General features: G+C 46.4%; 1 protein-coding gene across 1 annotated transcript; it reads left to right on the forward strand.

The window, feature by feature from the left end:
* The first annotated feature begins 7,904 nt into the window (after nucleotides 1–7,904).
* Nucleotides 7,905–23,458, forward strand: LOC308580912 (uncharacterized protein). The gene is made up of 6 exons (XM_081183210.1): nucleotides 7,905–8,165; nucleotides 15,358–15,535; nucleotides 15,718–15,831; nucleotides 17,577–18,149; nucleotides 21,869–21,949; nucleotides 22,874–23,458. Exons 2-6 carry the CDS (start codon nucleotides 15,502–15,504, stop codon nucleotides 23,314–23,316), a joined length of 1,245 nt encoding a protein of 414 aa, XP_081039336.1. The 5' UTR covers nucleotides 7,905–8,165; nucleotides 15,358–15,501; the 3' UTR covers nucleotides 23,317–23,458.
* Nucleotides 23,459–23,508: the final 50 nt, after the last annotated feature.

Raw genomic sequence — 23,508 nt, forward strand, 5'->3', positions numbered from 1 at the left:
GTTAACATAGCTAACAAGAGCCATTGGCTAACCTATTCTCCATCCTCCTATTGAGTAAATACGCCTCAGGTGGAAGAGGCATCTGTATAATTGGCACTGACGTTTGAAATGTGATGTAACATGAATAAAACCTGCAGCTTTCTCACTCATGTGGCTACATGTTGAGGTTAGCTATGTGGGTAGCTCCTTTCTCATATACTTTTTTCACTGGAAATCTATTTAAGAAAAGACAAACATGCACAAGGCGACAATGAAACAAAAGAAGAAATGCTATCTACAGTCACAGTAAATATAGATCTGTTCGTATTTACACTTAATGTACTGACATGTGCTCTCCAAATCATAGAACTGTAGAGTTGGAATGTCTGAATAGGTATTCAAACAAAGTTGGTGTTTATAGAAAATAAGTTTGAATGTAACAAGGGTATTAAGGTGAATATTTACCCTTCTAAATCTCTTAGCACCTGCAAAGGCTTGTAATTTCCATTTTGTGTCGTGCTGATTGCTCCCGTATTACAAGAATATAATGTAAAAGTATATGAACATTTGCAAAAATCAAGGCTTTCACTGATAATAAGAGGTAGTATGGACAGCAACTTCAGACCAAAATGGAAATATTGCAGGACAAGCCCAGATATCTAGGCAGTTCCTGATGAACACTCAAGAGGCCTTGGCAGAGCAGACCAGTTGAGGCATCACAGGAATGGGAATAAGTGCTTGAATAACTTCATGGGTATATGTTATATATACCTCTTCTCTTCCAAAAAGCAATACAAAACCTTCCATTCTTTGCGATCAGGAGCTTATGCAAAATATGCGAATACATGCAAGTCTATCGTTTAATCCAGTTGTCAAAACTAAAACAACAAGAAGATTCCCTTCATTTGAAATTGTATGTTTAAGCAGAAACTTTGGTGCTTAGACCTCTGCAAACATCTGGATTTGTTAGGCGGTGTGACCTGCATTTTTCGTCTCATGAAATCAGTTTCCCCTCTCAAAGCCTCCCAGATTCTGTGTACAAGTAGGCTTTCTCCCACCCATTCAAAAGTTGACAGGGTTGCCATTTGTAATTAAGGAACTGATTTCCGCCCTGGATCACAGATCTCTTTGTGTTCCAAGGTGTTCCTTTCTTTCAAATGGGAATTACTGTACTGTGTTTTCATAGGCAGTACCAGCAGTAGAGTCGTGAAACCTGGGGCAGCATCTGACTTGGCCAGCTTTTCTTCATGTGTTTCTCTAGAATACCTGCAGTAGCCTAAGAAGATGTGGCAGCTGCCCATGAAATACCTGCAGGATACGACAAATGGGTTTCTAGGGAGGGGAGAGGAAAACAAGCTTAGGCCTGAATGTGAGCACTGCTGCTGTTATAAAAGAGAGAACCGAAGGTGATTTAAGGGAAAGAGTTCCTTGTTCTGTACCAGGAAGGAACAGCACAGGGGATCAAGAACATTTCAAGTTGAAAGCAGTTATTCTCTCACACGCACACCCTACAACAAAATGCAAAGGGAACAGATGCAGGTTGTGAATGCTTTGCCAACAACAGCAAAACTTCCTGGAATGGCTCCTGCTGGATCTTCCAGCAAATTGTTTTGTTTCCTTTCTCTGCATTCAGTGACAGTTCAGGAGAGGGGGCTCCTCTCCCCCCCCCCCCCATCCTTCCCCAGTTGCAACTCCTGTCCAAACAGCCTGCCAGTCACCTAGGGCAGGCAACCAGAATCTTAATAACAAAAGACAAAAACAACATTGATTCTATTTCATAAAAAGTTATGCACCGCTTGACTGTTTAAAAAGCCCTCATAGCTGTTTGCAAAAAGATAAAACCAGAAAAATCCAGAAAAAGTCCACCCATGCTTTAAAGCATTACAAAAGTTAAAATATTAAAACATATTAAAATTGCCACCACTTTCTAAGCATCTGCATAGACTTGTCTCACCAGGAATGTTTTGAATCAGGTGCCAAAAGTATACGTAGTGAAGGTGCCTGCTTGATCTCAATAGGCAGGGAATTCCAAAGTTTAGGCACCCTCACACTCTAGCCCTGGGATCTCCAGTCTGGCTCCACGAAAATCTCGCTGGTGGGAATAAAATAGAATAGAAATTGAAATATAAGTGGGCCAGCAGAGGAAAGTATCAAGATTCCAAGCGTCAGAGTTGGAACCGCCGGCAGAATCGGACCCGCATATCGTGATTCAGCTTCGCCGCTGACCTACCGCCACCGTGTGGCAGAACCAGGGTAGGGCAGCTATTTTGCTTGGAAAGCTGAGCTGCAAATATGCATAAGCGCACACGCATGCACTAAGGCAGGTTCACACGTTACGCGCGCCTACCGATATGCACACGCGCGCCCATTTGTACACGTTCCTGTGCCTCTCTCTGCGCCTGTCCTTCGCGCCCTGCAGCCGCGTCGCCCAGTCCGATTAGCAGGATTGCCAACCTGCGCGCATTAATCTGAGAGTAATCCCTTCTGAACACTCAGGAGATTCCGAGTCTACATGGATAGCATTGACCAGCTGCACGACGACGAGCGTGGTTTAATTCCCATCTGTCTGCAAAAAGCATATATATATGTTTGCAAAAAGATAAAGCCATAAAAATCCAGAAAATTTTCCACCCATGCTTTAAAGCATTACAAAAGTTAAAATATTAAAGCATATTAAAGCATATATATATATATATATATATATATATATATATATATATGTGTGTGTGTGTGTGTGTGTGTGTGTGTGTGTGTGTGTGTGTGTGTGTGTGTGTGTTTTAATATGCTTTAATATTTTAACTTTTGTAATGCTTTAAATATATATATTATTGCCTCCCCCTCCATGCTAAATTGGTCAGTTTTACAGAACCTGGCTGGAATGCGTTGCTTTAGCGTTAGCAACGTGCCTTCAACGTCATCTTTTCTTTTGAGTCAACAAATGTGGAATTTGGAAGGCGGAAAAACAAAGAAACGAAACTGATCGCGGAGGCGCTTATTTGCTGTGACTAAAAGCAGTGAGTGCGTTCCTTCGATAGCTCAGCTGGTAGAGCGGAGGACTGTAGAGTGTGAAAAGCCGTCATCCTTAGGTCGCTGGTTCGATTCCGGCTCGAAGGACATTGTGTTTTTTTCCCCAAATGCCCCACCAAATTTCAGATGCATTCTCAATTTAATTCACAGGTGATCAGAGTGCACTGAGGGCATCAAAAGTCTTCCCCCCCACCCCCCAAAAAGGCCCCGCCACTGGAATGTATTTTCTTATAAAGGTATTATGACCAGAGAACCTGGTATCCAGAAATACCTTTAACTGTTAGGCTCCGCTAGGTCAGATCTCACATGTTTCTCTGGCAATGATAGACAGATAGATAGATAAGGAAAATTTAAATCTGTTTCTCTGCTTTCTGATCGTGGGTTTGGGTTGCACGTGTGAGCTTTACAACGAGGGGAGATGCTCGTTGAACTAATGGGTGTTGCACAAGATCGCTCTGTTTGTCTTTTTTTTTATTTTTTTATTTTTTAGTACTATAACTCCAAAAGCCACGATCGGGTAATAATACCTTTATTGGAACCAAAAGGTCACAAAAGCATGGCAAGTTTTCCGAGTCTGCAGAACGTTTCATCTGGCAGGGCGCCCACGCAAAGGATCGGGCAAGAAGGGTAACCACAACAATGGTGGAGATGGTCTGTTATTAGGCTGTACCTGGAGTTTCTTTACGTAAAAACAGTACAAGGGTAGGAATAGAACTTCTGGAGAAATTCTTAAGTACAGAACTGGAACTAAGCTCTGCGATTGGCTCGTTGAAATTGTAAGGAGGCCACGCTATTGGGTGCAAACTCCTACGGAAGCAGCGAACGCTATTGGTTGGTCTGTGGACTTGGGACACCCCATTGGCTACTACTTTTTTTAAGTTATACATCCCACTTCTACTTTCTTCCCTTTAGTTTTTTGACTCTCTGCTCATCTGCTTTGAGCACATGGACCCGAAAATGCCAGATTTTTCTTGCTAGCGCACATTGGAGAAGCCACAGCGATCTCACTGAGTAACTAGGCACAGAATTCAAGAAAAAGTGTCGATCACCGTGGACTAGAATCTTGTCCCGAAGTGATTAGGAAAAATACAACATTATACAATACTCCGGATCTCGGTCCGCCCAGCTCAACGTTGTCCACACTGTCTGGCAGCAGCTATCTCTCTCAGCCCTCACTGGAAATGCCGACCTTCGGCCTTTCCGCAAAACAGATTGTCCTTCGAGCCGGAATCGAACCAGCGACCTAAGGATGACTTGTTCTTAAGTATTCTACAGTCCTCCGCTCTACCAGCTGAGCTATCGAAGGAGCGTGATTCAGAAGTCAAAGGAACGTCATTTAAACCAGCCTGCTCAAGAGTGTTTTGCCTTGTGCATTTGTCAAAATGTAAAACTGAACAGGTCCTTTTAAAGTTCTGCTAATTTAAACACGTCAGCAGTGCAAAAGATCAAGAATCAAAGTGTAGTCGCACACAGGCAAATCAGCCCAACTTAGGGCAGTCATCCTGTTAAATAAATCTTACTTGGTTGATCAAATGAATTTTAATGGATCGATTAAGTCTGCATGGATTTGCACCCTAATGCAGAAACAGGATTTTTATTTTTAAAGTACTTTCTTTTTAAATGATCGCGTGTACAGATTGGAAGAGGAATTCCACACAAAGGGGGGGGGGTGTTGGCAGAAGGATGATGTGAGGGCAATAATAGAATCATAGAACCCCAAGGGTCATTTGTTTCAACCTCTCGCAATGCAGGAATCTCAGTACAAAAATGACATGAATATCTCTCCATCCATCACAACTTGCATGAAGTTTAAAACTCAGCCTTTCCCACCTCAGATTTACGTTCCTTTGTGTCTGCTGCCACCTGGTGGCTCTTAAGGCAATTTCATTAAAGATCACTTTGTTATGCAGACTTTTGCCAAAGTCAGGCGGAGTCCAGTGCAAGATTTGCAAGATTTGTTGTTGTTTAGTCGTTTAGTTGTGTCCGACTCTTCGTGACCCCGTGGACCAGAGCACGCCAGGCACTCCTGTCTTCCACTGCCTCCCGCAGTTTGCTCAAACTCATGCTGGTAGCTTCGAGAACACTGTCCAACCATCTCGTCCTCTGTCGTCCCCTTCTCCTTGTGCCCTCCGTCTTTCCCAACATCAGGGTCTTTTCCAGGGAGTCTTCTCTTCTCATGAGGTGGCCAAACTACTGGAGCCTCAGCTTCATGATCTGTCCTTCCAGTGAGCACTCAGGGGCTGATTTCCTTAAGGATGGATAGGTTTGTTCTTCTTGCAGTCCATGGGACTCTCAAGAGTCTCCTCCAGCACCATAATTCAAAAGCATCAATTCTTTGGCGATCAGCCTTCCTTATGGTCCAGCTCTCAGTTCCAACCACCACTACTGGGGAAACCATAGCTTTAACCATACGGACCTTTGTTGGCAAGGTGATGTCTCTACTTTTTAAGATGCTGTCTAGGTTTGTCCTTGCTTTTCTCCCAAGGAGCAGGCGTCTTTTAATTTCGTGGCTGCTGTCACCATCTGCAGTGATCATGGAGCCCAAGAAAGTAAAATCTCTCACTGCTTCCATTTCTTCCCCTTCTGTTTGCCAGGAGGTGATGGGCCCAGTGGCCATGATCTTCGTTTTTTTGATGTTGAGCTTCAGTGGCTATCTTTGCCTATTCTGTGCCTGAGTGCTTCTAAGCTCACCAGCTACTTGCGGAGTGGAAAGCATGGAGAGATTTTATACCAAATCACTGCTTCCCAGGCTCAGATAATTCTTGCAGTTTAAATTCGGTGATGGTGCCATTAACTCTGCAACAGGCCTCCAGCTCTCCTTACAGAACTTTAAATCCCGGGATTCCTTGGCCTGGGGAGAGATAGTATTAAAATTATGTCTAGCACAGGAGATGTGCCCTTTCATAACAGCGCTCTCACAGGCATGGCAGCCTCCCTTTCTTAAGGACGGTTTCTTTTTAAATGGCCTCAACTTACCACCTTATCTCACTAACCTTTATCCTATGCATTCAAAAGCTGTCTCATTAACTGTTGCTTTTTCTGCATCTGCATCACTGACGTGACCTCCCTGGGCTGCAAGCCAGGGCAGTGTACAGTATATGGAGGTCCTGGGATGCCCTGATAACAAGGCCCCACTCTTGGTCTTGCTGATGTAGTTCAAAGGAAAGGAAAGAAACATGTGTGCCTGCAGGAGTTGCCAGAAGGAGGCGTACAAGGCAACCTCTGACCCTTTTAGGGACTCCCTTCCTAATTTGTGTAGGGTTTACTCCTTAGCCATTTCTTCTCCTGAAGATGTCCCACAAGCCAGCAGGTATGAATTTTTCCTCGGGGTTCACAAATGATTATATCCACAAGGCAGCGAAGGTTTAGGATCAGTGTTTTCCACCTCCTAGATCAGGGGTAGGCAACCTACGGCCCAGAGGCGGCCCAATCGCCTTCTCAATCTGGCCCGCGGATGGTCCAGGAATCAACATGTTTTTACCCGAGTAGAATGTGTCCTTTTATTTAAAATGCTTCTCTGGGTTATTTGTGGGGCCTGCCTGGTGTTTTTACATGAGTAGAATGTGTGCTTTTATTTAAAATGCATCTCTGAGTTATTTCTGCGGCACAGGAATTTGTTCATTATGTTTTTCAAAATATAGTCCGGCCCACCACATGGTCTGAGGAACGGTGGACCAGCCCACAGCTGAAAAAGGTTGCTGACCCCTGTCCTAACTCATGGAGGGTTTGAGACCCATCTGCTACCCTCACCTGGTTTAGCCAGCGGGTCAAAGCCATTCCCAGAGTGTGACTACTGTTGCACGCTTACTGATGTACATAATTTCAGCAAGCGAAGCCGCACTCCACCCCAGCACACAAATGAAGTGGAGGTGAAAACTTCACCTGACAGGTATCTGTCTGGTTAGGTGTTGTTGAAGGTGTAGGATGGAAGGGAGCAGGCAGAGGAACAGTCCTCAGCAATCCTAATAGTGTCGTTTGAATGCATGCTTATACAGAAGCACAACTGCATTCAGTGGGGCTTACGCCCAGGTAAATGTGCAAAGGGCGGCAGCAATCCTGCACATGTTTTCTCAGAGGTAAACCTACCAAGCGCCTTTCTAAGCATCTTTGGAATTGCAGCCTGCAGCTGCCATCTTATACAGACATCCCAGAGACTAAATCACATTGAATTCAATGAGGCTGACTTCCGAGTAGTCATACATAGGCTTGCACGAGAAATCTATCTCAAAATGTTTGTTCATTCTTTTATTTTATATAATTTATACACTGCTTGAATGCAGAACAAACAAACAAAACACTCAAAAGCGCTTTACAAAACAGAACAAAACAGTAAAATTATCAATAAGGAAAACTAACCATATCTTTATTACATATTTTGTGTGTTTTTTTCTAATCTTGAATATTGTGTGTGTGAACCACGCTGAGATCCACGAATGGATGGCGATATACAAAATAAATTTATAGAATAATTTAAAACTTTCCCCCCAAAATTAAAACAGTAGACTAAAAACGGATTAAAACTCGCGTCAACTTTCTAAACATCTGCCGAAACAAAAGCGTTCCTTCCAGGCTCCATGAAGCCTCCAGGAACAAAAATCACAACTTTACATAAAAACCACCCCCCCCCCCAATCAGCCATGCACATTTGGCCGCTCAGCTCTCCGTAAAATAGATATTTTGAAACCCTCATCGCATCCCCCCCCCCCGGCCCATTCCAAGGCGTTGGTCGCTGCTTGCGCCTCTCGGCATCTGCACTACAAAAACAAACCGGTTCCAAAACTAGTTCAGCTAGTCCGGGTCCGCGCTCTCCCAGGGAACTCTGGGAGTTGTAGTTCCGGCGGGGAACAGAGAGTCTGCGGCGAAGAGAGGCGCCGCCTTTGGCCGAACTACAGTACCCGGGCTGCCTTGCAAGGGAAGCCACGACAGCTCCGAGTGCCTGGGTCTTCTTTTTTTCCATGTTTCCCCCGCTGGGTGCCGCGAAGTGTGTGGACGTGCTGGCGAGGCTCCGCCGCCTCTTTTCCTCGGAAGCAGCAGCAGCAGCCGGAGCCATTGCAGCCGCGGGCGGCGAGGCTGCCTCCTCCTCCTCGCGTTGCAAACGCGCTCCGGGACCGCGGAGCCTTTGCAGACGCGTCACTTTTGCAGAAACCAAACACCACCAGGTAGGGGGGGGGGGATAAAAAAAGGAAAAGGTGCGTCTCTAGGACCTGGCCGGAGTTGGGCGAAGTGTGAGTCATTCTGGCAGGTCGGGGTGGCCCTGGACAGTGCATCAGAGTTTGAGGTGCGAGTGGACCCCCCCAACTCCCGTGATCGCGCGTTCTCACGTGCTTTTTTTTTTTTTTTTTTTTTTTTGCTTCCGCGCTGTTCCTGCTTCTCTTGCAGATCTTGGGGTTTGGGAGTGGGTGGGTAGGTGGGTGCGGTGGATCGGGCGAGGAAACAGCAGCAAGTCCTCTGGACTCTGCAGAAAGAGAAATCGCCCCCCCCCCCCCAGTAATGATTGCTAGAAATCCAGAGACCCAGAATCGTAAGAAGTGGAGAAGGCGATTGGGGTGCTGAGACCCCCCCCCCTCCTGCTAAGAATGACTTGTTTGGGCTTAAGATAGGGCTGGGGAAAGTAGGGTGGTGGTCTGACCTGATGGACGTTTTCCCTGGGGCTGTGTAAGCCGGTGGTGGAGTTGGTGAAGTTCTGCTTGTGAAATAAGCGCAGCATGATGGAACTCACTGGAACTTGTTTCTGAGAGGACAGCAATAAACTGGTGGGAGGCTTGGGGGGGGTGTTGTTCCTGTTTATGCCTGCATAAATCCACCCGTATGAGGAAGAGAAGGTTGAGAAGTCCTGGGCAAGAAGCGAGGTGCTTCTGCCCCTGGTTTATTCAAATTCCCTAAAGAAAATTGAGATCAGTACCGCCACTCTGTCCCCTTTCCTTACTGAAACTCCAATGTCTTTTTCGTTTTTAGTCCTGGGATCCTCAGTTCATAGCCTGACCTCTGCCTCCCTCTGTGTGTGGCCTCAGCTGCACTATATTATTATTATTATTATTATTATTATTATTATTATTATTATTAATTAACTTATCTGTCCTTCACCCCATGGTTCCAGGGTGGGTTTCATTGTTAAAGCGCAATAGTAAAAACTTACAATCAAGAGGGGTGCTAAAAATAGACACCTCTAGTGTCAAAAGCTAGGATAAAGAGGTGTGTCTTCACAGCACTTTAAACAATCATGGCTTCCTCCCCCCCTCCCCAAGAATTATGGGAGCTGTAGTTTGTTAAGGGTGCTGGAAGTGGTTAGGAGAACCCTGTCCGCCTCTTAGAGCTACAATTTCCAGAGTGGTTTAACAATCAGTTCTTCTTCCTAAGAACTTCTGTGAGCTTTAGCTCTGTGAGGAGAATAGGGGTCTCCTCTAACAGCTCTCAGCACCCGTAACAAGCTACAGCTCCCAGGATTCTTCAGGGGAAGCCATGACGGTTTTGTCTGGTATGATACTTCTTTATTAATATTGTTATTATTATTTATATACCACCCTTCATCCAAAGATCTCAGGATGATTCACAAGATAATGTATAGGGCCTGAGTTCCGATTTTTATTTTTAGCACGTCACTACTTTAATTATGGGGACACAGGTGGCACTGTGGGTGCCACAGTGTGGGCGCCACCATTGTGGCACTGTGGGTGCCACAGAGCCTTGGGCTTGCCAATCAGAAGGTCGGCGGTTTGAATCCCCATGATGGGGTGAGCTTCTGTTGCTCGGTCCCTGCTCCTGCCAACCTAGCAGTTCAAAAGCACGTCAAAGTGCAAGTAGATTAATAGGTACCACTCCGGTGGGAAGGTAAACGGCGCTTCCATGCACTGCTCTGGTTCGTCAGAAGCGGCTCAGTCATGCTGGCCACATGACCCGGAAGCTGTACGTCGGCTCCCTTGGTCAGTAAAGCGAGATGAGCGCCGCAACCCCAGAGTTGGCCACGACTGGACCTAATGGTCAGGGGTCCCTTTACCTTTACTTTAATTATTTACTTTTAAGAGAGAGTTGCAGGTGGCATGAGAGAGGCAGTGTTGTCCTGGTTTGTGTGAATGCATTGTTGGTTTCTTTTGCCCCATCATAGAGCCCGGTCCAAATGGTTTTGAAGAGCCAGAAGCTGTCACAAAAACTTGCAGTGCTATTTGATCAGAGATGGTGGTGGAATAAGTGTGAACAGACACAACTGTCATGCTACGGGAGCCAACCCTGTTATGCCCCCAGCCTTGTGGGGGGGGGAACCCTCTCATTTAGACTGAGTCTGAAATTATTGTTCTGCTGGTCCTTCAGTAGACAGACCCCAGATACGTAATGCTACATTTGCTACTCAGATCTCCTTCTGTCTCGGGACAGTTTCCCAAGCGGTGGCTCTTATTTTTAAACAAATCAACAAGGCGTTTGGAATCTGGTTTCAGCCACCTTCCTTGCTAGGCAGACACGACTTGCCCACCGTACTCCAAAAAGCATCAGGCAAGATTCCTGGCTGGGTTTCCAGTTAAGATCTCACCTGTTTTAAAGCAGCTGGACTGGTTGCCGGTTCATTTCCAGGTGCTCAAAAAGTGTGTTTAAAGCTCTAAATGCCTTAGCCTGGGAGAGGGCATTCTCTGTCGCAACCTCTAAGTCAGGCATAGGCAAACTTCGGCCTTCCAGATGTTTGGGACTACAATTCCCATCATCCCTAGCTAACAGGACCAGTGGTCAGGGATGATGGGAATTGTAGTCCCAAACACTTGGAGGGCCAGAGTTTGCCTATGCCTGTTCTAAGTTGTAGGGGTCTCTCCCCACAAAGTGGCACCTCTACCCTTGCTTTTGAGATGTACATTTTTAGCGCCTGCCTTATTTTGGTGACGATAAAACTGTTTTTAATATTGCAGTTTGGTGTTGCAATTCCCCAGGACCTTAGGGTGAAGGGTGGGCAAGGAATAATAACACCAACCACAGCACAGAAAATAACCTCTTCTGAGATTCAGAGGTGGCATCTTAGAGCCATCCTTGTTGCTCAACGTATACGTGCGGTCTCTTTCCCCAGCCCCACCAGCTGGGATCTCTGTTCAAACTGGTTGTGCAGGTTTTAATGGTGCTTTTGACGCAGGACCCAGGGAGGAAAAAACCACCCTGAAATTGCTGGGGTCGGGTGTCCCGGAAGGCTCAGAGCAGCTTCCGAAACCTGGTGGCCCTCTCAGGGGTGCTGTAGTTGCATCCCTGTATTGCAGATCCTGTATGGAGCAGTGGGGTTGGGCTAGAAGACCTCTTAGGATCCCCTTCCACAGGAAAATTGCTGGAAGCTAGACAAGAACTTGGTTGTTTCTCTCCAACAAGGGCAGTTAAAGGAAATGTCTGACTTCACCCAGACACAACTAAGTCCTGTGCCACCTAATGACTGCCAAACTACATAATGGCACATTATTAGCACATCAGGCAAATTCAGTGGCTCTCGGCAGCCCTTTCGGTTTCTGCCTTTGGCATGGTAGCCTGAATTTTATTTTATTTTTTATAAATTTTTATTGGGTTTTCACATTTTACATTGACATCACAAACACACAAAGACAAAGACAAACATGCATAATTCCAAATCCTTACTTTCTTAACCACATTCTCTGACTTCCCCGCACCACCCCTTCATACATCGTAATTCCAATAGTTGGCTCAGCAAGTTCTTACTCTCATCTTCAAAATATTATTATAATCATTTTTTAATTTAGTTCTTATTAATTAACCAATTTTAACTTATACATCAATTATAATCTTAACCTCCTTTTCTAAGGTCGACCTAAGTTCCCTTCCACAAATTTCCCAATTTCAAATATTAGTTACTGAACACACTAAACTTAAGTATCATAAAATTCTCCTCCTTTTGGATTCAAAAGCTCTCAGCCCCCCCTTTCCCGGTTTCGATCCCCCAAAACAAAAGATATCCACAATATCAGTTCTTAGCCTGGATTTCTCACGTCCGAGGCCTTCAAATATCCATCAGTCCCTCTCCGCCGATTTTGTTGAAAGTCCTTTATGTTGATCATCGGGTCTCGAAGAAGCTCTATCCCAATAGGATCCAAGTTTCTTCCAGCCAGTCCTCCATATTCCATAAGGGAGCCCCAATCATATTTCTTGCTTCTTTTAAGTCCAAATGTTCCAAGTGTCCCAAAGGCTTCCCCCTTCATCTTGAGCAAATTTGCAATCCATAATTCTTCCGATCCCCCCATAAAGGGATCACTCCCTACTTCATTCTCGATTTCAGTCCAAATTCTCATAATCCTCATCTTGTTTTCTTTGTAATCCACAATTTTCTTGTTTTCTTTATATTCCACAATTGTAGGCTTCTGGTTGGCCCTTTCCACCAGCAATATTTCCGCTCCTTCTTCTCTCTCCTCTAGTTCTGAAAATATCTCTTCTAATTCAGCTGCAGAGTTGTTTTTTGTCAAGTCCTTAACACAGTCAACAGGATTATTTACTTTAGAATTCAAGGTCGCAAGTTTTGTAGCCATAGCTGTGTTCTGGTCTTGTAGCATTCCCACGAGAAAGAACATTTTTTCTAGCTCTGCTTGTAATTTTCCATCTGCAGCCATTGTAATGTCTCAGAATCCCCCCTAGAGGGATTCTGGTTACTTAGCATTCCTTCTCCAACAGTCAGTAACTTTATTTATTTATTTCTTCTTTGTTTCCAACAGCTTGAGATCAAATGTAACTCATCCAGTCCTCAAAGATCGTAAATAACAGATTTTTCTAGCTTTAAAAGCTCGTTTGACAGCTCCTTTGACAGCTGTCAAACTCCTTGTGTCTCCTCAGCAGGCTCACTCACGGATCGCTCCCGGATCCGGGGGGGGGGGGTTCACATCAACTTCTAAAATTCAGTTCTCATCCTCCAGCACAAAACTTCTAATGCCAATCGTGAAATTAATAACTTTTATTTCACAAAGAGAGAGATGGTCTCTCCACCTTAGTTATCCAATTCTTGCTTTAAATATCTGCAGGAAGAGGGAGCGGACTCCCCCGATCGTTCCAAATTCAAGGAAAAGGAGATTTTTAAAATCCAAATTCCATACTACTCACGGGTTATTTCTTTTTCAGTCCAAATGTTCAAGGAAAAAAGTCAGCGCTCTCCGGCCATGGCTCGCGGCTTCACTCCACTGAAGTAGCGGTCTACTCACAGCACCGCGCCGCTCTCCGCACCCTCTCCAAAGCCTTTAAAAAGGCTTCTTTGTGGGTCGGGGGGGCGCAAATGGTGCCCGCCGAGTCACCAAGTCCACAGGCTTCTGTGCCTGTGGTTTCTGAGGGTCCCCGCATCGCCGCGGCGGCAGGACCCGTCCTCAGTAGAGCCGATTCCCTCCGGAGCTCGGAGGGAATCCGCCATTGACCGATCGCGCCAACCCGGAAGTCTCGGTAGCCTGAATTATATATATATATATATATATATACACACACACACACACACACACACACACACACAGAGCATAGGAGTATTTGTGTGACTGGCAGGCCGATGAGTCTAGCGGAGGGTAGGCTGGATGCCCAACTCCCAATTTCTGAGCTTGGGCTTCAGCCACAATGACGCTGGATCTATTTGCCAGGTTGTTGGGGCTACATTTTGGCTCCAGCAGGGCTAGAACTTGGCCTTCGTGGACCAACTTTGACAAGTGGGCCCACCTGTCTGTCACCCGATGCCACATCTGGGGATCATTGGATCTGGACTGTTTTCACACACGAATGCCCCATCCTGTAGAAATCTGTCAGTTATATTTTATCTGCACAATCGGAATGAACTTCTGGAGCCAAGATGCTTTTTCTGTGCAGCCTGAGAAGGAGCAGTCACCATTAAGAAAAAGAGGTTAGAGCTCAAAGGCCGCGAAAGAAGGAAGGATAACAACAGGAAGTTTTAAAGAAGGAACTATTGGAAACTCAAGGCAGTAGAAACATAAGATGATTGGAACCCCACTGAACTTGAAGCATGGGAAGCCCCAACAAAAATTTATAATTTGGCAGAATATTTGGACTATATGATATGTATTTGTATAATTTGGAATACTTAATGTGATTTGATTGGATTGTTAAAATGGAAAATTTAATAAAAATTATTTTAAAAAGAAGAAAAAAGAAAGAGAGGTTAGAATAGGCCAGTATGTGGACTGTCTTAGGATCAAATGACTTTCCTTCATTAAGTTCTCAAATTTCTTAACCTAGCTCAAAGTTGTCATCTGAACTTACCAGATGTTTAACTGATAATCAGCCACGGTCAGTCCAGGAGAAGATGGCAAGTGTGGGAGGAAGATTCAAGGACTATCAATATTATATTTTGGGAATGATTCCCGTTCTTATGTAGCTGCATCGTTTTATACTTTCTGGCTGCCCCATGGTCATATTATAAAGCAGTTCTGTTCTATGTTATGAATCAAACACTGCCAGAAGTTGTTGCATTCCCCCCCCCCCATCAATAAAATATTTTGTATATGCAAGCAATTTTTTATTCTGAGAGTGTGGCCCAGAGAAAAAAGTTTGAGAACCACTGGTCCAAAGCAACTAATATAAACAATGCAAAACATCAATAGTTTAAAATGGCACTAATTCACAGACAGTTACACCGGGTATAACAGAATGAGCTATCCAGAGCCATAGGCTCCAGAAAAAAAGGGCAAATTTTAAAGAGAGAATATGGCGTGAGGAGGCAACTCACCACTGCTTCCTGGAAGGTGATTCCAAGCATATGGAGCAGGAAAATGAAAAGAACCAAGACACGCTAGAGAACAAGAAATTCTTGAATGACATTTTAATGTATTTTTAATCTTTGTTGGAAGCCGCCCAGAGTGGCTGGAGAAACCCAGCCAGATGGGCGGGGTACAATTATTATTATTATTATTATTATTATTATTATTATTATTATTAGCACAGAATCAGGGGGAAAAACAGACAGGGTGACCAGGCTTTGGCTTCAACCATGCTGCAGCAATAGGTAAAAGGTAAAGGACCCCTGACAGTTAAGTCCAGTCGTGGCCGACTCTGGGGTTGCGGCGCTCATCTTGCTTTACTGGCTGAGGAAGCTGGCGTACAGCTTCCAGGTCATGTGGCGAAACCAGAGCAGCGCACGGAAACGCCGTTTACCTTCCCGCCAGAGCGGTACCTATTTATCTACTTGCACTTTGACGTGCTTTCGAACTGCTAGGTGGGCAGGAGCTGGGACAGAGCAACGGGAGCTCACCCCGTCGTGGGGATTCAAACCGCTGACCTTCCGATCGGCAAGCCCTAGGCTCTGGTTTAGTCCACAGCGCCACCCGCGTCCTACTGTTGCAGCATTGGGTGCTCCTAAATGTTTCACCGTTTCCTCTGCTTTCCCCCTACATGTCACAGTTCCTTGGTCGAAACTGTGGGAGGAGACATTTGGCCCCGTGTATTTCTCTGGATGGTGGTGACTCTTGAGCCCAACAGTGGTGGGACTTCATCAGGGAGCCGTTTTGGGCCAGAACCAAAGAGCCCCGCGCTGGGGGTGTTGTCATGCAGAACAACTTTGCAACAATGGCCTTGCTGGGTAAGAACCCCAAATCCTTCCCCATCCCTCCCTCCCTGCCCCCCCAACCTTCCATCCAGTAATGATGGAATTCATTTTATTGTGGACTGGGGTGAAGCACTGGAGAACATCTCCCTAGCCAATGATGGGTGGAATGGCCAACTGACCTGGGCCTTGCTGCTCTTCTGCTCCTTCCTGCGCAGGGTTGCCTGCTGACGAGCCAGAGCTGATCTGCAAGATTGAGTCTGAGGAAGAGCAGTGGATCCCAAGCGAGCAAGGCGCGAGAGGGAGGCGGATCCTGCCTGGAAGCAAATTAGGTGAGGGGCCAACTCCACCTGGAAGGGCTAGCGCGTGCCTTCTAACCAGGAAGTCTATTCTCTCTTTCTATAGTTTTTATTATTAGGGACGCGGGTGGCGCTGTGGGTAAAACCTCAGCGCCTAGGACTTGCCGATCACATGGTCGGCGGTTCAAATCCCCGCAGCGGGGTGCGCTCCCATCGTTCGGTCCCAGCGCCTGCCCACCTAGCAGTTCGAAAGCACCCTTAAGTGCAAGTAGATAAATAGGGACCGCTTACCAGCGGGAAGGTAAACAGCGTTTCCGTGCGCTGGCTCCCGGCCTCTTAAGTGAGATGGGCTCACAACCCTAGAGTCTGGCAAGACTGGCCCGTACGGGCAGGGGTACCTTTACCTTTATAGTTTTTATTAAACTTTCTGTTTTACAATTTAGAATACTAATTTACGCAACCTTAAAATGTCAGTGGCTTCCCTTCTTCTCTTTCCATAGTTCATTTTGCATATCATAAATCCCTGCATATTTTACATAAACTAAACCATTCAGTATTCCATTATTACATCCACCAAAACCTGTTTACACGGTTGAATTTATCTTAATGCTGCCAACGTTTTCAAGTGTACACATTTTCCAATCTTTAAACGTCTGTCCTCCTTGCTCTCTTATGTTAGGTCTGCAAGCTGCACATATTCCATCAGTTTAAGTTGTCATTCTTCTTTAGTTGGGACTTTGCTCAATTTGCATTTTTGGGTTAACGAAACACAATAGTGGCAAACATTAATAACCTTTTTTGACACCTGAGAATTTCCGTCTGAATTTTCCCCAACAAAAAGGACTCTGGTTGTTGTTTTTTTAAAGTACTTTAAAACTTTTTTCCCCCAATTCATTTTGAATTATTTCCCAATGCTCTTTTACCGTTTTACAGGTCTTCCACACATGAAAGAACATTCCCTCAACCTCATTGCAAGGAAGTTTATTCTCCCTCTGTCTGCCCAGAGTTTGAGTGAGCAGGTTGTGCTCACTCAGCACTGAGGAAGATGCACCCTCCTCATTCAAAGCATCAAAGAAGAATCAAAGAATTGTGGAGTTTGAAGGAACCACGAGGGTCATCTAGTCCAACCCCATGCAATGCATGAATCTCTTGCCCAATGTGGGGCTCGAACCCACAACCCTGAGATTAACAGTCTCATGCTCTCCCGACTGAGCTATCCCAGGGGATTCGTGCTTTGTGTGCCTCAAGCCTGGCTGTACAGCAGAGTCCACTTGAGGAATGCTGAAAATCTTCTAGCTTCTTAGTGTCAGATCTAGTGCAGTCCTTATTTTTGTTGACAACTCCCTCTGTTTCAAGAGTTTAAAAATTATTGTGATGCTTCAGGACACACATGCAAAAAAAGATACCGTATTTTTTGCTCTATAAGACTCACTTTTTTTCTCCTAAAAAGTAAGGGGAAATGTGTGTGCATCTTATGGAGCGAATGCAGGCTGCGCAGCTATCCCAGAAGCCAGAACAGCAAGAGGGACCGCTGCTTTCGCTGCACAGCAATCCCTGTTGCTGTTCTGGCTTCTGGGATTCAGAATAATTTTTTTCTTGTTTTCTTCCTCCAAAAACTAGGTGCGTCTTACGGTCTGGTGCGTCTTATAGAGCGAAAAGTACGGTAATTAAACATTCTCAGCTGTTTTCTCCCCACCCTGTTCTTTCTGATTTAACCTTTCTCTCTCTCTTCACCTCCCTCCCACTTGGCTTCACCTCCCTCCCACTTGGCTTTCCAGCAGCCGAAACGCCTGAGCCTGCCATCGCCCCCTACAGGCAGTATCGCGGCACCACATGGACCTACCCTGAGATCATAGACCTGCTGGTCATTTGGCGCGAGCGGGAGATCCAGCAGGAGCTGCAGCGGAGCCACCGGAACATCGAGACTTTCCAAGTGGTGGCTGGCAAGATGGCGCAGAGAGGCCACAAGCGCTCTGCCCTGGAGTGCCGCTCCAAAATCAAGACTCTGAAGAGGGACTACCGGATAGCCAAGGCCAACAACTCCCCGGGGAAAGGACATTTGGCCTGGCTCTTCTACGACCAGCTCGATCACCTATTGGCCAATGAGGCGGACGTCCCGCCCCCGGAGGTGCTGCCCGCCTTGAGCCGCCGCGGGGCGTCTGTCGCCGACTCGATGTCTCAGTGCTCCACCGAGGAGGAAGCTGCGGCAGAGGGGGCTAGAGCGGGCAGCCAGGAGACGTTGGCTCTAAGGACGCGGTCGCCCCCCCAGGTCCCCAGCCTGGGGGGCTGCTTCCCTGTACCATACATAAAGGAGGAAGCCCCCGACGAAATGCCTGTGACGTCTCCCACGGGTCAGTGGCGGCATTTGTTGTCTGAGAAGAGCCCTGTGGAATGAGGTTTTCAAAATAGTCTTTAAAAAAGAAAGCAATCCCTGGGAGACAGTGTCTTTTGTTTTATTTTCCTGCATTTAGAGTCCGCCTTTTCTTCCAAGGAGGCCGAGGTAGCGCACATGGTTGTCCTCCTCATTTAATCCCCCACAACAACCCTGCGAGGTCGGTTAGGCTGACAGCCTGTGAGCAGTCCAAGGTCAAGGTCATTGAGCTTCATGGAAGAGTGGGGATTTGAACATGGGTCTCCGTGCTTTTCCTGTAGGAAAAAAAGGTGCCGGTTCTCACCATGAAGTCGTTGCAGTAAATGCCACACTTTTAGCCAGTTCTTTTTGTCTAGGGGAAAAGGGTGCCAGTTTGGCGCTGTGGTCTAAACTGCTGAGCCTCTTGGGCTCGCCGATCAGAAGATTGGCGGTTCGAATCCCTGTGATGGGGTGAATTCCTGTTGCTCTGTCCCAGCTTTTGCCAACCTAGCAGTTCAAAAGCACACCAGTGCAAGTAGATAAATAGGTATCACTGCGGCGGGAAGGTAAACAGCATTTCCATGCACTCTGGCTTCCGTTACGGTGTTCCGTTGTGCCAGAAGCGGTTTAGTCATGCTGGCCAAATGACCTGGAAAGCTGTCTGTGGACAAATGCCGGCTTCCTCGGCCTGAAAGGAGATGAATGCCGCAACCCCATAGTCGCCTTTGACTGGACTTAACTGTCCAGGGGTCCTTTAGCTTTACCCTTGAGTACCCCCAGGGGAAAAAATACTGCCTGGTCTCCCAGGTCTTAGTCTGACACTCTAACCACCTGTACCACTACATTGACTTTAATGTGTGTTCCGCCTTTCACCCAAGAAGCGCTGATATCCAATGCTGAAATCAGAGGTGTTAAATAACCTGTCCTACACTGAGTTTTGGAAGCTAATAGCTGAAATTCCTTCATTGTTCAGGAATCCTTCTAACTCTCCAGTTCTGTGATTCTGTGAGTGTGGCTAACTTTGGCTATCAATAATAATAATAATAATAATAATAATAATAATAATAATAATAATAATTCATTTATATCCCACACATCTGGCTGGGTTGCCCAAGCCACTCTAGGCGGCTTCCAAGACATGAAAACATACTAAAGCATCAAACATTAATAGTAACAATCTGATCCAATATAAAAGTCATAATAACTTTAAAATAAGCAACATCTATCAAACAAAGCAACGTTCAGCAATCCATCAGAATCTAATAGTAAAACAGTAAAATTAAACATTAGCAAATAGTAATTAAACAGTTCAACCACAATAAAGAATTACCAATCTGCAGTCAATAAAAGTAACAGCAAAATACCATAAAACATACAAAAGCCATGTAAAAGGATCAAATTGAGAAACTAAGAAGCACAACATAAAACTGTATTTAAAAAATATCCCTGAACTCCTCACTTCCCAGCTGCTGCTGCTGCTGCTGTTCTCAAAGTTATAGTCTAGTAAGGCTGGGTGGGGACAAACAGGTGGAAAAGCCATTGCCTGATGAGGAACAGAAAGTCTCTCTCTCCTCACCCAAGCACTTTTGCACCATAAGGGTAAATTAAAAATGACCCGCTGTTGCTGTGAAAGGTCAAAGCTACTGTGGCATTTGGAAGGCTAAATCCATTTACCGTGGCATAATTGCTGCTTTTGCAGCATACATCTAGTTAAACAGTCCAAAGCCTGCGAAAAAAGTGGAATAACTTGGTCTTCAACATGCCGCAGGACTCCAGAGAGCCACTGTGGGGTAGTGGTTAGGAAGGCAGGCCGTGATGGGAGACAGCAGGGTTCGAATCCCCAGGAAGCTCACGAGGTTTTTGCGAAGATAAAATTGAGAGGTGGGGTGACAACCATGTGCTGCCTGGAGCTCCTTGAAGAAAAGAAGGGTGTGTGTGTATATATATCCTCCTCTCCTTTGCTGCACTCGTTATAAGCATGTAGATCCAAGCGGATGATTTTGTGTCACTGGCCTCTTGGCTGTCATCCCTCTCCCATAATGCACTGCTGCTTGGCCAGTGTGTTGCTGGTGGTGCACATTAGCTACCATGAGATGTACAGGGACATAGGTGGCACTGTGGTCTAAACCACTGAGCCTCTTGGGCTTGCCGATCGGAAGGTCGGCGGTTCGAATCCCCACGACGGGGTGAGCTCCCGTTGCTCTGTCCCAGCTAATTCCAACCTAGCAGTTTGAAAGCACGCCAGTGCAAGTAGATAAATAGGTATTGCTGTGGCGGGATGGTAAACAGCATTTCCGTACGCTCTGGTTTCTGTCATGGTGTCCTGTTGCACCAGAAGCGGTTTAGTCCTGCTGGCCACATGACCTGGAAAGCTGTCTGTGGACAAACACCGGAAAGCGACATGAGCGCCGCAACCCCATAGTCGCCTTTCACTGGACTTAACTGTCCAGGGGTCCTTTACCTTTACCTTTTACCACGAGATGTAGTGACAGCCGGCCAGCTTAGACAGGTTCACTGGAGAAATTTGCGGAGGATTAAAAAAAACACCAGTGACTGCCTGCCACAATGGCTCCGTAATACCTCCAGCGTTATAAACAGTGAGTCATATCCAAAGTAGCGATAAAACCTTGCAAGAGAAGAGCTACTTCCGCTTGCGCAGTGAGACTTCCCACCCCCCGCAGTGTGCTCCCTAAATCTGTTCTGGGATTGCCTCCAGAGCAGATTTGGGGAGGGCATGAAGCACATGCTCTGCAGGAGGCGAGAGGGAGCAAGTCCTCTTGCATCAGCTCATGTCCTTCCTCTCATGCAGTTATTTAGTTATAAAAGGACGCGGGTGGTGCTGTGGTCTAAACCACTGAGCCTCATGGGCTTGCTGATCAGAAGGTTGACGGTTTGAATCCCCACGACGGGGTTAGCTCCCACTGCTCTGTCCCCTCTGCCAACCTAGCAGTTCGAAAGCACACCAGTGCAAGTAGATAAATAGGTACCACTGCAGCAGGAAGGTAAACAGCGTTTCCATGCGCTCTGGCTGCTTCCGTCACAGTGTTTCATTGCACCAGAAGCGGTTTAGTCCTGCTGGCCACATGACCCAGAAAGCTGTCTGTGGACAAATGCCGTCTCCCTCGGCCTGAAAGCGAGATGAGCGCCACAACCCCATAATTGCCTTTGAATGGACTTAACTGTCCAGGGGTCCTTTTTACCTTATTTAGTTATGGGATGTTTAGTCAGAATCTCCTTTCTTGTAACTTGAATCATTGGTTTTGGTCCTACCCTCTAAAGCGGGAGCAAAACAAGCTTGCTCCATCCTCCACGTGGCAGCCCTTGAGATATTTGAAGATGGATAGCCTGTCTCCTCTCTTCCAGGCTAAACACACCCATCTCCTTCAATCGGTCCTTCATAAGGTCCTTGGCTGTCTTTAGCTGCCAGCCTAGTGCTTGAAGACAAGACTGTTATGTTCTTGAACTCGATAATCAAAATGCAAGGGCTGGGTTAATGCCCAAGGGATTGCGGTGTGTTTTGTTTATGATGATCATTTCATTCTTATGCATTCTGCATTCACACATTTGCCCCCAAGCATTTCCTCAGTCCATTCTGCACAACAATATGCATACGCTGTGGTTTTTGATACAATAGATCAGAAGCAGAGGGGGCTAGGGTTGTTGCTGTGGACGAAGGCCAGCTATGCTCCTGAAATTAATCAATGTAATGTGTTTCTTCAGGAACAGCAGAAGCCAGCAGTCCAGCTCCACCTCTGCTGTCTACTCCCTGCGATAAACCGGGCAGCTCTGCCTCAACAGTAGGTAAGAACAGAACAAAACAAGCAGATAAGAACTGCCAATTCATGAGGTTCATCGTTTGAATGACTGGATGCAAATTAGCTGCTCGCCTGGGGCACGGAAGAATCCTTTCTAATCGGTGGAGTTATGTTAATAGGTAGCTTTATTAATTTATGAATCACTTTTTATATACTGTCTCAAGGCAATTGGCAGGCAGGCCACAGAAGGAGCGGAACACACACACACACAAAAAGCTTTTCAAAGCAGCACCAAAAACCAAGTTGACATTTTCATTTTGTATTGTTAAACCTAAGGCCGTTTCTTCCAGGTGGAGAATTGTGTCGAAACAAATTCGTCTTCAGTGTTTCCAGAAATGTCATTCGTTTCCAGAAAGTACTGCTAGTGAGTGCTTGTCTCATGTCAACAGGGATGCTGTTTGAGGGAACAGCCTTGCAAGTTGGTCTGCAAACGTCACTCGCCCATGGTCATCTGCAGGAGCTTGCCGGGCCACACAAAACTATGTTAGTTATTTGTGGCCCACAAGCCAAAGCATAACTCTTCCCTGTTGAGTTACCAGGATGCATTTTTCTTTCTTGCCACAAGCAACCAGACAGGTAGGTACCAACAAGCCGACTTGCAAGGGATGGATAGGAGCCAACACGTTTGTCTTTCCTTGGCACTGTGGCTCAGTTGAACCAACCCATGGTAGAGAGAGCTTACAGATCAATTTTTTTAAAAAAATCAAGCTATACCAAAAAATGACACAACACAAAAGGAAAATAAGAGGAGGAGGAAGGAGGAAGAGGGGGGAAAGCAAACTCACACACTGCTTCTTAAAGTTAACGCTGAAAATCCGAATCATGTTGACTCGGAAAGTCCCACTTTGTTCGATGGGACTTGCTGTCGAGGAAGTGAGCTCTAAGCATAATTTTGTTTCCTGCTTTTCAGATGGGGCCATAACCCCCTCCCCAAGTCCCTTGCCTGACCCCGCCAGGTCGTACGCCGCAGAGCGCCTCGCCAACATCCGGAAGAGGAAGAGGAAAAACAGGCAGGATCTGGCGCTGGAAATCACCCATGCGGCTGACAGAAGGGTGCAGGCAGCCACCGACCGGATCCTGGCAGCCCTGGGCGAGTACACAAAGGCTGATCTGGAGGAGCGGGAGCGGGACCGCGTGGACACTGAACAGATCATTGCGCTCATGAACCGCCAGACGGAACTGCTAGAGTCACTTGTGCGAAAGCAGGCAGAGGCACAGGCTCCCCCGGCCCCGGCCTTAACCCGGCAGGCCCGGCTCCCCCGGCTCGGGCAGCCTGGTCACACGGCAGACGCTTCTCCCTTGCGCTTGGGGTCCACCAGGCGGTCCATGGCGAGGGCGAGGTACCGGAGGTGACTCTCAAGACGGCTGTGGCGGCGGTGTGGCTGTGGCGATGCTCTTTGGCTGTAGTTCCGTTAGCGTGCGGGACATCCGGGCTGCGTTTGTAACGGGTTGTAGTTTTCTTTTTCAGGAATTTAAAAAACCTTTTTGCAATTAATGATTTTGGCTGACCAGTTGTGTAATTACGAAGAGGGGGGGGGGGCTGGG

Source organism: Podarcis bocagei (assembly GCF_964188305.1).
Source record: "Podarcis bocagei genome assembly, chromosome: 2".
Classification (NCBI taxonomy): Eukaryota; Metazoa; Chordata; class Lepidosauria; order Squamata; family Lacertidae; genus Podarcis; species Podarcis bocagei.